Below are 14,829 nucleotides of genomic sequence, written 5' to 3'. Positions count from 1 at the left end.
GGTGTACGGTGTAAGGATTTCATTTACCTCCCTCTCTCTGCTGTCTTCACAGCCGTTGGTGGCCTTGTTCGTCCTCCTGTTCCCCATAATCTCAGGAAACTGGTCATCATCAGCTAATAAATCAAACCTATTCTGGTTCTTGTACATATCGAAAACCTCCTTCTTTGACATCTTCTTTCTTGTCATAATCTTGTTCGTTTCAACTTCTTTCAGCCAAATCGGACATACATCCCTATCTTTTGCCACATGGCCATTTCCATTACACAAAATACACCTCTTCTCTTCACAAGCACCTCCACAAGTCGCCTCATTGCTACCACACTTAATACAGCGTTTTCTTGATCTGCATCCTTGTTTGGTATGCCCTAGCCTTCCACAGTTAAAACATTGCCTTACTGCCGGATAGAAGGTCCTGACAGTCAGCACAGTCCTTTCAAAGATAATCCATTGTGGATGGTCATCCCCCGCAAATCCAACCTTGACCGTCTCAGTTGGATGAAACACAGTGGGATCATTCGCATCTCTTCTAGTAAACCTTCTTACCGAAGTTATTTTTTTCCCAGCCGTCGAATTAGCCATAATCTCCTCTTCAGAATAACATAGGGGAACGTCCCTTATAACCCCAAAAGTCTCAATGAAGTTCCGAGGCACGAAAGGCCTCAACTTCCTCTTCCTCAACTCATCATTATCAATAAATTTATTCGCAGACTCCCAATCATCAAAAGTCAGCTTGTATAGGGTAACCCCTATCGCAACCACCTTCTTAATCTTTTGAAACTCATCCGATTTCACATCTTTTATTTTAGATATAAAATACAAGCCATTCCTGATTTTTTTATTGTTAACTCCATCTGCCTCAGATGTATCAACTAGTACCAAACACTCACCTGAATGCTCTGGGGTATATCTTACATCAGCGTCATTAATCCTCCTTTTCTTAGGGTCATTCACGTCATTCTCCTCTCGCCTCCTTGTTTTCCTCACCTCATTACCATCCATCGCCACTTCATTCGAGCCACTTGCATCAATTGCATTGACATTGTCTTCATTAGCACAAACACCACCATTACCATTTGCCACACACACGCCATTAACAGTAGCTGCACCACCACCATTACCAGTAAAGGTAATATTTTCATTCTTTCTGGAATTCGTCAAATTCTTTCTCTTCATTTCTGTGTCTATACGACACAAAATTAGCGTCTCCGAGGGCCCAGCCCTCTCCTCCTTCTCATTCATTTCGGCCTCCACAGCGGCCAATCAAGCAGGCTGCCCACCACTCACACCACAAAACACCAAAAACACTTTTTCCAGTTAAAATTGATAAAAAATACAGCTTCCAGTAAATCTAGGAGCTCCACAGGAGTCCAATAATATGTGTAACACGTGTTAACAGGTTAGAACAACCACGATGCTTCACGATAAAATTTTTTCTTCACAGCCAGACAACATACACAGCCAAACGTCAAACGAGAAGTCAGATCACGTTTTCTAAGCTAACATTTTTATATTATATCTCTTTTTTTCTATTCTCCTTTACAGCTTTTACACTCAATACATGAAGATGACCGGCCTCATCATATAAGAAGCAATCATAGTATGCGTAAAGGATCAACGGCAGTGGGTAGTAATACAGCCTCGCCATCCTTCAATGTAAGTTCTTTTATCTCTTTCTCCCTCTCTCTCTCTCTCTCTCTCTTAAGAGTTAGCTATAAGAGTTATTTTTTTTATTTTAGGACTTCTCCTCCCAGCATAGTCGTAGTATAGTGGCAGCCGGCAATCAATTGAATTCTGGCAGCAATAGTGGCGAAATCAACGATGTTGTCTCATTGAGCTCGTTGATGACATCGGAGGCAGCAGCCGCCGATTTTCCTAATGTATCGCGCAGTAACAATGGTGATAACACTGCCGGTGCTGGCAATGCCAACAGCAATAGTGAAAAAGCCCACAACAATGATGTGGTCACAACACCATTGTTACCTAAACCCCATAATGTGAATATAAAATAACAGCAAGCACCACTTTAACAGTACCGGCTGCTGTTAAAATCAATTCCTAAGCTATACGATGTTGTATTAAAAACTCCAAAAAACGAAAACTTAAAGAGAAACCAGTTATGCACTTCAAACTTAAACTTCTTCTTCTTTTTATTATTATTTAATTTTTAATAATACATCCCTCTATATATTATTATTACAAATTATTATTATTATTATTATCTACTTACTAATTAGTAATGTTAAATCGAAAAGTTATTAGAAATATTATTTTATTAATTGTTTAATGAAAAAATCAAAAAGTGAATGCAAAACACAAAAATGTAAAACGTTAAAAGAAAAATTATCTTCGTGCGAATGAATAGTGAAAGAGAGAAAGAGTGTATTGCAGCAAAGGCTATCAAAACTAAGTCAACACAGGGGTTCTGATTACTGTGATTATAAAATTATCTGATTTTGATATAGCAATCGAGTTAGTTTGTTGGTGTATTCTCTTTTGGATTTATTAGCAATTTTGAATTTGGAAAAAATTGCATTTTAACTCTAAAAGGTTCTGCACTTGAAAAAATTTATTTCAGAAAATTAATTAATCACATTTACTTTTTAATAGAACCAGGGACCTAATTCTAGCATCCATTATAGAGTGAGGTTTGGGTCGTAGATTAATTCCGTTGCTTAAATACTAAATATAAGGTCTGTTCGCGTACTTTTTCAGTAAAAATTTGCAGGAGAGTAAGAGCCATTTTACTCTCTTTAAAAAATTTGCAAGCAAAAGTATGCGAACGACTTCCAGTGTAAATTTGCAGAAAAACAGCTGATTTTTGCTTGGTTGGGTTTTTATTTGCTTGCTTGGAAAACAATTTTTTTAAAAATAAAAAATGCTGGTGATACTTGTTAGGTAATTTTCTTAGATAAACGTCAATTTTTTGAGCCGAGAGTCACAAGGACATCTATCACAAATTACCGTGAGTTCCCGAACACAGCTATTGTCTTAAGAACAAAGTTAATTTTTTTCCAAATTAATGGACCAAACATTTATTTTTTTTTTAAATAAATACTTCAATGTCCTATTTTCATCTAATTTATTGAAAATATACGAAAATTGGTTTTTTACGATAGGTAAATTTCTGCGGTCAAAAACTCACAAAAGAAAAACTCGATCGTAATAAATTGATAACGGAAGTGAAGTAAAGCTTTAAGATACATTGCACCCATAGAGGGCGCAATTTTCATCCGATTAGATTTTGTACAATGATTTCTCTCCTGTATTCCAACTGACTTTAATTAAATAGAAAAGCTTCAAACATTAATGCCCATATTCACAAAACTTTTTGTTGCTTTAAAGTAGTTTTATTTGACGAATTTCCTTTATAGAACTGTCAAATAAACCTACTTTAAAGCTGCAATAAGTTTTGTGAATATGGTCATAAATCGATTATATCAATTATAGTTTTCTCTTTTGCATACATTCGTATGAGACGAAAAAAATTTAGTTTTTTCAAAAAATGTATTTATCAAAAAAAAAAAACAAAAAACTAAACTTTAAAGTACACACAAAGAAAGCAATCCTAAGAAGACGAAAACAAATCTTCCTTATATAAAAAATTTAATTTTTTTATTTAAAATCCATGCGATTACTTAAAACAAAAATATATACAAAACTTTATTATGAAAGCCAGCAAACAAACAAAAGAAATCTAAACAAATCAAAAAATTAAGTAAATGTAATAATATTACTTTTAAATATACAAAAAAATACATAGACAAAAACACACACTAACAAAAACAAGTTTTGTGTGGTACACATTTATATGTTGATTTTAGTTATTATATAATATAAATTACAAAAAAGTGAAAATATCTTATTTCAAATTATACCTCAGTGCGTACAAGAAAATTTAACAACAACAAAAGTAACAGTTTTTTATATATAACTCTAAAAAAAAGAACATAAAAAACAAGAGAAATTATTTCAAATTTGTACGTTTGCTAGCCAACAAAAATACTTATAATGTGTACTTAAGCATATAGATACATACATACAATCATGTATTACCCTTCCTCCTACTCCCTCCCTCCCCCACACAAATATGTTTCAAACAATAATGTTTATTAAACTCCTAGTTTCTTTTGTTTTTTGTATTAATATATAGTTTTTCTTATTAAATTTTATGTTTAATTTTTCATTATATTTTTTCTTTTAGTTTCCCAAAATTTTACCTTTATAAATAGTATAATTAAGGAAAGGCAAAAATTAGTAACGCCAAGAACAGCTTTCTTAATGCCCTGTGTACTAGTGATGGCAAAATATCGATCGACAGAAATATGCGAACGACAGAAATATGCGAACCGACACTGAAAGTATCTTCTATAAGATACATTGCGCCCATAAAGGGCGCAATTTTTATCCGATTGAGCCAAGGCGGATTTAAAAAGGTGGTCCCATGCAGTTAATAACCCGCCGGGATTAACGGTATTAATATGTTAGATTTTTGTTTGAAGTCTCTTTGTTGTTTTTTTTTTCTTTCTCGCATATTCTCGCACACGTATACACACACGCAAACAAATGTGTCTTGGCAAAACATCGATCAGCTTGATGGCAAGGTGGCCATATGATTTGTGGTTGTTATACAAATGAGACCACCTTTAATTGTTTCGCCATGCGATTGGGCTAAAATTTTGTATAGTGATTCGTCTTTTGACTTCCAACTACTGACTTCTTACATTTGGTTGCATTCGGTCTGTGCATTGATATTGCTTCTATATAAATCGATCTCTAGATTTGTATTTCTCATTTTCGTTTGAAATATAGGTGATGGGAAATTAACGATAGTATCGAAATTTATTATTAGAAATATCGAATTTCACGATTATTGATAGTCTGCCAGCTCTACTTTGTACACTGTTACACACATAGACAGTACGAAATAGTAGATGACACTTCCGACTCTTTGCAAAACTGCCAGTTGTAACGAATAGTAATAAATGAGAAAATTTGAGCAACAGGATAATTGTGAATGGACAAAGAAGGTGTTGTGAATGGGGAAAGAAGGTGTTGTGAATGATTAAAAAATATGATTTAGTCACAATTAAACCAATTTTGTATTTTTTTTTTTTTTTGATTTTGAATTACAAATTATACTTATTTTTTTTTTTTGACTTTAATTGAAATGGCAGAGTATGGCTCTATATGCCAGGTTATACTTCCGAAGTTGGTGTCCCCACCAACTGTAAATTAAAACACGTGTAATAAAAATACAGAATTAAAAACAATGTACAGTTATAACTGTACTGTGTATAACGATGACTAAGCATCGAATCCCGAAGCGTCCGCTTCAGACGAATTCTAAATGCAAAGTAAGAAATTATATTTATAAAACATGTTTTCCTTTGTCATTGCCCGGCTTTCGCGTCTAACAGATACCGGCACTTAAGTGGAGACACAATACCAGACATGAACCAACTTAGGGGAGAGAAGTTTTACGTGGCATAGTACCTCACAAATGTTGCCAGCATTATTTTTTTTTGTTAACCTAACTTTTTTTTTGTTAATTTACTTGTGTTTTTCAACGTTTTTGTGTTCTCTCATTTCCATCTTCTCACTTTTCTAAAGAAGCAAAAGAAAACGCCAGATTTCCATTCACTGTAACACATACCCATTTTTTGCTGAGAAAGAAGGTTCATCTACTTTTTTCTACTGTCTATGGATAGAAACTGCGTTATAACTGATATTGAAATAAATTGTAATTTTTTATTCGGTGTGCAAATTAATAATAATACCTACCGCTATTACACGGTAGGTAGGTGTAGAGTTGTACCTGTCGTGTGATACAAATTAAACTTACATATGAAAATAACTTTTCAAAGTATCACGTTATTTTTTCGTTTAGAACGTGCCTAGACTGGCCCTAGACTAACAAGGCTAGAAAGGGTGCCATTCGTAGTATCCGTGATCTCCTTACAGCTGGACAGCCATCACCTGGAGTCGAGTATCTTACAACTGTCTAAACACTATTATAGTACCCGATCTTTGGGAGATGGGCAGTGTGACGCGCTACTGAAACCTGGGAGGACACGAGCAAGAAGAAGTCATACAGACCGATCTGTCTTCTTTCATCAGTAGCCAAGACGCATGAGGGACTACTACTTCCGATCCTCCCGTTGTGCAATTTCCATTCGCCGAGCATCAGCATGCATTTCAATCCCATGGCAGCATCTTCCCTGGAAGCCTGCCATCGGAAAACGGCTATAGGACAGCTGCATACAAATATGGTTAGATCTGGTTCATACTCAGATATTAAGGGGTTCATGCAACTCACTGTTATGGGGAAAATTGATAGTAAAAGCGAATTTCTGGGCTCTAACCCTTAAATTGGGATATCGTTTTATCCAAACTCCTCACGATTGTTCATTGAAATCGGGCCAAAAATAAAATTTTTAAGAACTCAAGATTTCTTGCCGGTGGATCGGTAGAAAGGGTGCTATGTCAAGATATAGGCCAAACTTGGCACGGTTGTTCTTTGAAATAGTGCCAAACATAAAATTTTTATGAACTCAAGATTTCTTGCCGGCGGATCGGTAAAAAGGGTGCTATATCAAGATATAGGTCGTCTTTGAACTTAAGACTGTAGAGTGATTGCAACACCCAGACAGAGGGACATGTCTAAATCGTCTATGGATATAACGATGATCTAGTTGTTATTGTTGTTTTAACCACATTTTCATGTGCAGGTGCTGATCGTCGTCAAGCTTTTGTAAGCGAGCAAGCTCGTTCCGGTCCAAAGGACCGATCGCCGCGTGAACAGGGTGACCATTGGTTATTTAAAGGCGTCAATAACTCGCTTTCTCATATGGAGCATCACACGCACTCAGTATTTATGCATGGTATCCTCTCGATACCGCTGATTGTCCGTTGCGTTGCAACTACTCCGTTTGGAGCATTTCGCTTTCCGCAACCTGTGGATGGGCCCGATAGCTCGCAGCTAAGCTTCTCGTGACAACGAAGAATACCACACAGATCGGACCTCAAAGTTCCAGCCTGTGTAGTGCTCGCTATCCCGTGACGGGGTTCTCTCTTGTCTTCTGTCAGTACACCCAATAACTGCGATTAATCTATTAAACAACTTAAAGAATACTTTTGTCGTGTTTTATTTTAGTTCTATCCAGTGCAAATTTTGCTGGATAAAATTTCAGTGCAATGCTGTACTGGCTTATTATCGGTATGTAATACCAGTTAGTATTCGTAATTTGAACTGTACAATTCAAAAATAAAAGGCAGCATTTGCTTCTAATGAATCAAGATACCAATAACTATGCAGTACATCTTTACACTGGAATTCTATGCAGTACATCTGACCAGCACCTAATAGAGGTAAAATAAAAGACGGTAATTATTATTGTGTTTTATTTTGGTGACATACAGTACCAATCACTATTTATCGGCTATTATTATATGTTAACGTATGATAACGATAACTATCTACAACTTTGCACTGGTTAAAACCAGTACATCTGACTTGCACTGGTTAGAACTAAAATAACACACGGCAATTACGTGCTTTCTCGATTTTTAAATTTTTTAACACTTATGGTCTTCTATTTGTTATGCTTTTTCTTTTCCCTTTGCTATAAGTTAAGTTCGAAATAAGGTCCTTACATTTTGTGTCTTACATTTTTAAAATATATATATATATGTATGTATATTATAGAATTAATAAAACTACAAACATTTATTGTGTTTTTGAGATTACAAATCTGCCCGTTTTTAATGTCTTTGTTGTTTTTTTTCTTTAATTTTTTCTCTTATTTGTTGTCCATTTTTTACTTTATTTATTTTTTTTTTTGTTTTTCTTTCGTTAAAAATTTAAATTTTACGAATTTAAATATTACTTAAAAATACTATTTTCCTATTTGTTTAGACTAAAGTAAACGAAAAAAATCAGCATTACATAATGAGTAGTTAAAAACTAAAGCAAAAGCAAATATTTTGTAAAATTATTTTTACTTCCTTTGTACGCATGCGCATATTTAGAGGTCAAGAATGAGACAAACGAAAAAGCAAGTCATTTCAAATTTCAATTCGAGCTAATTTTTAGCTTTAACATGTGAATGTAAATGAAAATGATTAAATTCTGGCATTTAAATCGAAGGAAATGTTGCAAATGATACCAGCCGCGTATAACAGTTTTTTCTGTTAATGACGAAAATAATAATATTTTTTTTTTAAATATTTATAAGAGATGAAAACGAAATTAATTCAAAATAGATATTTGTTGCCTGCGTTAAGTATATTATATAAAAATAAAAATAATAATAATTTCAATTTAAATGAAAAACAATGTACTGTGAGTTTTTATTATTTTGTTTGCATAAGTGTGCAGATCACGAAAAGCAACTAAACTATTACCTATTGTTGTCACTATTGTTGAAGTGTTTTATTTTCGCCCATCTACACCAAGTTGTATGTACTGTATTGAATTCCTATGCGATGTTATACTCGGGTATGACCTTGGTTTCGTTTCGCAGGCTCATGTGAAATGCGGTGACCCGTATGATAGATTTCACCAAAAAAAAAACTGTGAAACCATTTCACTAAAAATTTTAAGATGAAAGCAATGTGAATTCCTCCTTATACTGAAATACACCTTAAAATCACAAAACAACTGTTGAATAACCAATTTTGGGTTGTTTTTTTATTTGGGTCATAGTTTTTGGTTTAAAAAATCACTTCAGTGTGTGCTAAATTGAGATTTAAGACACATCTACAATTTGGTCTCAAATTTTTGTCACTTGTCAAAAATGTTGGTGCTGATTTTATCAGCTGATCTGGTATGTTCGAAAATGTAGTTGCTGTTCACGATATATTCATTTACCATGTAGTGGCAGTTGCCCAACAACAAAATATTGAGTACACTATCAGCCAAAATCAGTGATTAGTGCAACTCTGATTTCGTGTATGTTACTAGTTCGCGCCATTTTTCGTTGTTTGTGTGTGTCATGGTTCTTAACTATAATACACACACACACACACACAACCAAAACTCCTTGACAGATACCTGGGTAAATTTGTCTTGCAGAAAGTCAAGACATATTCATTGAGTACGCTATTTGCCAAAATATGTGATTAGTGTAACTCTGATTTTTTGTATTTTACTAGTTCGCGCCATTTTTCGTCGATTATGTGTGTTATTGTTCTTAACTGTAATACACACACCACCAAAACTCGTTGACAGATAGCGCACTTCGCGAGAAAAAATTGTACTCAGCTGTTTACGGTACACAATCTGGTTGTTATATCATGCAGCCTTACGTCCTTTCTACTCAAAATCATGGAACATATTGTGGATACCATGATAAAGAGTATGACATCGGCACCGACATCCAGCGAACTTCTTAAATACAAACAGCATGCCTATGTCAAGGGAAGGTCGGTGGAGACTGCCCTGCACAAGGTTGTGCATAAAACAGAAGAATCCTTCGATGCCAAAACGTACACACTGGCGGTATGCATTGACATCGAGGGGGCTTTTAACAATGTGCGGAGCGACACACTGATCCAATCCTTAGACCAGTACCGGGTGGATCCGATCCTTAGAGACTGGACTGCTTAGGAACAGGTGGATAAATTGTTGCGGGACAATATTTTTCGTCTCACAATAGGGCAAAGAAAAATTTGGCGTAGGTCTCCCCTGGTATGAGGCCTTTTCGCCTACGTGGCGGCCTCAGGACCACGAATTATCTCCAGCTCCTATTGTTGGATTTGCTGGAGGAGCTGGAGAGATCTCCTGGGCACACGCGGACGGCAACCAGGCTTGTATCGTGCTATGGTTTGCCATGCACAGGCTGTTGTTGTTTTTTTTGTTCTTTGTTATGCATTCGTATGCCTGAGCCGCCAAAGGGATTTGGGGATGTAAGTTTTGTATTTCCACATTTTCAGCTGCACGGAGCAGGAAAAGGTCGGGAGATCCAAGACAACATCTAGCCATTCCATTAATGCGACTCAGGGTGCCCACGGAATGATTCGCGATTTAATCCCACTGCCTGAAGAAAACGTGGAGTGAGTATGGGGATGCAAGTTGTGGGTTTCTAGGATAGTTTCTCCCCGTGGGAGAAGAAACCACCTGGAAACTCACAACTGCATCTTGCCGATTCACTATCACGGTTCAGGGTGCCTCGAGGATTTTATTTTTATTAATTTTTTTTGTGGGTTTACTCCTTTTATCCTTTTAATTCTGCTGGTGTTTCTTGCTGCGTGCTGTCGGTGGGGAATGTGGTTTCTAATGAACAGCTGTTTTGTCGATTGACAGCTATCGCCGGATCGCGTTGCCAATACTGCCCACCGAATTACACTGGCCGAAATTGTTGTTGCCATCGTACTACCAGATAACGCAGTTTTCATTCAAAATCTGCGGTTTTGAAATTTAGCGGAGATTTTGCGAAAAGGAAAAACGCGTAGAGTGGCACAAATGAGAGACGAGAAATTAAAGATGGCCACTGGAAGGTAAAAGGCCTGTTTTGTTGGGGAATTTGAGTGAAAGCAAGGTAATAAAAGGAGGTATTCGGGGAATTTTCCCGAATAGTTTGGTTCAGTTACTGGCGTCATTGCATATACATTTTATTATTTTTCTGTGTTTTTTTTTGTGGTTATTGCGAAGTAAGCCCGTGTATTTATTTGAATAAGCAAGTGGGAAAATTGTTAAATTACCTTGTTCTTGTTTTTAGTTATTTTTGATAAAATTTTAACTTCTAATTGTGGCGGAAAAACGGTCGTGCTTCTGTTTCTTATATTTTTTTTTATTGTCCAATACACGAAGTAAGTTATGATTGTGCCATAGATTGTGCCTAAGGGCTTTTACCAGTTATGTTCTTTTATATAGGACACAACGCCTCCTGGACGTCAGGAGGCTGGTATTTTTCTTCCCGTACTGATAATGAATTAATGAAGTATCTTGGGAAGCGGTCTTCTAATAGCCGACCGTGCCGTCCTGTTCCACCAGTTGCATCACAAACAGGAAATTGGACCAAATTTCCCAACACGAATCATAAAAAGGTAGGACGTGTAGTCTCTTATTGAATTTTACCCGCCAAATACACCCGAAATAATTAAAAAGTAAGGGAGAGACGACAAATCCTCCAGTCTTGGATTGGTGACTCTTTTTGTGTCACCCAGTTGAGGTTAGGCTCCCTCTGGCGTCCAGGCCGGATGTTTATTTAACCATATCGAGAGGATAAAACAACCAAAGAGGTGTCAGGGCGATATACGATTTTGTGCATTTTTACGATATACGATATGGGCATATTAATGACCCCTAAACAAGAAATCTGAACCGGAAATATCATATGTATTTCCAAGCGACATAAATGATTTTTGCTGCCGTTTTCAACATTTGGATTATCTATATTTTTTATTATTTTTTGTAAATATTGATTTGACATTTTTGTTTTATTGTTTTTTTTTTAGGCCTCCATATATTTTTTTTATATTTCATATTATTTTTATTATATTTTATTTCTTTTTATATGTTAATTTGTAGGTCTCATTAACAGTTTTTTTGTTCCTAAGCTGTGATAGGAGTTGCAAAGTAAATTCAATAATTCTTAGACCGAATCATAACTAGACCTTTTCCTTGGCTACTTGAGCTCATTTAGGTAGGGGTTTTGTCTAGGTATAATATTTTTTTTGGTAGTATTTTATTATGAGGAAAACTAGCCTTTATTAAGACAGTCTTTGCATATCCTAATTTTTTTGTTCGATTGTGAAATCATTTCGGTTATACACAGGTCTTGCGGACCGTTCGTTTAATTGTATGACAATTTTTGTTAATATTAAATAATTGTTGTGTTTTGATAATTTTCCTTTTTTTTTTTGTTTTATTAGATTTGTTTTGACACTACATAAATATAATAGGCTAGATTTTTTTTTAAAGACCAAATCTTTTATTATTAATAAAATTATGTATTTTTGATTGTTTATTGTGCAAACCAAAGATGGTGTGGTAATTGTCTTTTCGAAAGGAGGTTTGACGTGAGGTAAGTGGTGTGGTGTGAGCGGGTTTTCGGGGCCATGATAATAGGAGGGGAATCCTCATGGCCATGGTGGGGTGGGCGACTGGGGGCCAACATCTGCCTCCCACTCAAGTGAATCTGTTTGTTGTGATTTTTGTTCGTTTTATGTTAGGACTTCTTATTGATTGCTGCGTACCTTGGGCCGAAATGACGGGTTGGGACCGCCCAGGAGAAAACGGCGAGAGCTAGTCGAGGCACTAAGTCATTTCTAGGCCGCATAGAGGGACACGTAACAATATGGCGCCCAATTTGAAAGATATCCAGCATTTATTGTGCTGTCTTGAATAGGATGTGTAGGTCATCGAAGCACAGGAAATAGCCCAATAGATTTTGCAATAGACAAACATGGAATCTGAATTCGATAATGGAATAGTTAGGAGTCTTTATAACCGTTCTGGATGATATTCAGAAGTCTGTAGTATGAAGATCCGATGCTACGAAGTTTGAGAAGAAGGTGAACATGATAAATTCAAAATAAGGAGGCCAGTGGCATACAAATTTAAATTGAAATTTGGTATTAGCACTAGCTAGACTTTTATTGTAGAGAATTGTAGTTTCCGTTGACATCGTATGGGGACCAGAATTACGTACATCTAATAGCCGCTCTAGATATAGTTTAGGGGTCTGATGTATTAGAGTGAGGTAATCTGAGAATGAATGATCATTGCCCCGAATAGAAGCAAATAGTAAGTTTAAAGTATTTGACTGAAACAGATTCACATGGTGCTCTGAAGAGAGTTAAGGATTTGGAATACAATAAAAACCGTACACACCACAAACTCACGTTAAAACTCCTTTTTCTTTACATATGAATTGAAGTTAAACCTTATTAAAATTTATTGATATCTCCAACATCGAAGATATTCTGCGTACATAAAAATCTCCATTCCTGTAAAGGGTGATGAGTAGAGAGACCCGATCGAAATCTATTAAAAGAAGTAGACCAGAAGGTTTTGATTTGAATAACTCTATAGTTGCGGTTGAGAGGAAGAGAGTGAGAAAAGGTCGTACCAACCTCGATATGGCGGGAGAAGGCGGTGAGCCGAATGGGCAAATTACTGATTTGTCAGGATCCATAAACTCCGCAAACGATGAGGCAGGCACAGCTTCCGCTATTAATACCCCGACGTTTCCAGGAGACGTACTGAGGCGGCAAAGAGTCCTTGAGAATAATGTTCACACAGTTCAAGGCCAGATGGGTGATATGAGAAAAGCAATTGAGGAATTATCGAAAACTATCAACCAATTGAAAGAACTTACCATCAATCAGACGCGAGATCGTTCAGTATCCGATTCCGGTTTATCAGGTTCTAATTGTAATGGTCAGGCTGGCAGTTCAAGTTCGACGACAGTAAACAACAACGGTTTAGGGCCAGGCACATCGGTTTTGGTGAATCGTAATTGGGATAATTCGAAAGTCCGGATCGATAAGTTAGGCTTGAAGTTTGATGCCAGTTCACAAGGTCTGGGCGTTGAGGAATTCGTTTACCGCCTGGAGTATTTTCAGGAACAATATGGTATACCTTGGTCTGAGATCATTCGAGATTTTCCACTTATAGTTTCTGGGCCAGCAGAGTCCTGGTATTGGTTATCACAGAAGACTAACAAGTATAGAGATTGGCCACAGTTGAAGCATTGTCTATTGAATCAATATCAATCTTCGAGATCGAATTTTGAAATTTTGACCGAATTAGCTCAAAGGAAACAACAGATGCACGAGACTATAGATATGTTTTTCCAGAATATGGGTCAGATTAGGGCCAAATTAGTCCAACCGATATCAGAGTATGATATGATTAAAATCATGAAAAAGAATATAAAAGAGAGCATTGGCAGAATTATATACCCAATACAAGTTTCATCAGTGGAGCAATTGAGAATAGAATGTAACGAGGCAGAGAAAAATTTTCCAAGACGCGACATGCGAAACATTCCTCCACCATCCCGTCCCATAAGGCAAATCAATGAGGTTTTTGTAGGATGTCCTTCCGAAAGTGATTATGAGAATCCAGATTATGAAGAAATATCGGCTATACAGTACAATCGTCAGGCAAGGGCACCTCTTAAGTGTTGGAATTGCCAGAAGACTGGGCATTCCTTTCGCGATTGTGATTCCACAACAAGAGCTTTATTTTGTTATAAGTGCGGCAGGCCAGGTACGGTTACTCCAAGATGTCCAACTTGTCTACAGGGAAACCTGAACAAGGGCGTGGAGAATGTCGGGGGGCCACGTCCACCACCGAGTTCCCCCACTTTCGAGGAATAAGAGCAAAAGAAGCTCAGAACTCAATTACTTTAGAACCAGACAAATCAGAGAATGAATATGAACCATGGATGAGACATTATTTACCAATGAGTATCCGCCAGCAAAATTATGATAAAGTGCGATCTAAGATTTTCGGAAAGGACAGTATCGAGATGGGTGAAAAACCCGTACCTAAGGTCCGAATTAAATTCAACGAGAAGAAGAAGAAATTTAAAGCTATTTTAGATTCCATTAGGAAGCTCGTCCAAGGGAAAGATCCAAGGGTTTATGCCGATGTCGAGGTGGAGGGAGTACCAATGAAAGGACTATTAGATACTGGTGCCACGGTTAGTGTACTCGGTAATGGTTGTAGAGAGCTTATAGAGAATTTGAATTGTAGTTTTAAGGAAATATATTCAAATGTTAGAACCGCCGGGGGTGGGGAACATAGGATTTTGGGAAAAGTAACCTTAGATGTAGTATATAAGGGTATGAAACGTAATTTAGATTTATATCTATGCC

At 36.5% G+C, this 14,829-nt stretch overlaps 1 protein-coding gene and 1 long non-coding RNA gene across 3 annotated transcripts in view; one reads left to right on the top strand and one right to left on the bottom strand.

Annotated features, from left to right (window-relative positions):
- Positions 1-4,186, top strand: part of LOC106083530 (unextended protein) — an 81,912-nt gene extending 77,726 nt beyond the window's left edge. For both annotated transcript variants that reach the window (XM_013246616.2, XM_013246615.2), the window contains 2 exons: positions 1,543-1,653; positions 1,737-4,186. In XM_013246616.2, coding sequence (XP_013102070.2) covers positions 1,543-1,653; positions 1,737-2,009 — 384 coding nt within the window. In that variant the 3' untranslated portion in view covers positions 2,010-4,186. The remainder of the gene's footprint in view (positions 1-1,542; positions 1,654-1,736) is intronic.
- Positions 4,187-12,842: 8,656 nt separating this feature from the next.
- Positions 12,843-13,156, bottom strand: LOC131995733 (uncharacterized). Its single transcript, XR_009397583.1, has 2 exons — positions 13,078-13,156; positions 12,843-12,988 (listed from the first exon to the last, which is right to left on the bottom strand). It is a non-coding gene; the product is annotated as an uncharacterized LOC131995733 (long non-coding RNA).
- Between the last annotated feature and the right edge of the window lie 1,673 nt (positions 13,157-14,829).

The sequence above is a fragment of the Stomoxys calcitrans genome, chromosome 3 (assembly GCF_963082655.1).
Source record: "Stomoxys calcitrans chromosome 3, idStoCalc2.1, whole genome shotgun sequence".
NCBI lineage: Eukaryota > Metazoa > Arthropoda > Insecta > Diptera > Muscidae > Stomoxys > Stomoxys calcitrans.
The sequence above is the reverse complement of the archived record's forward strand: the minus strand, read 5'-3'. Positions and strand labels throughout refer to the sequence as shown.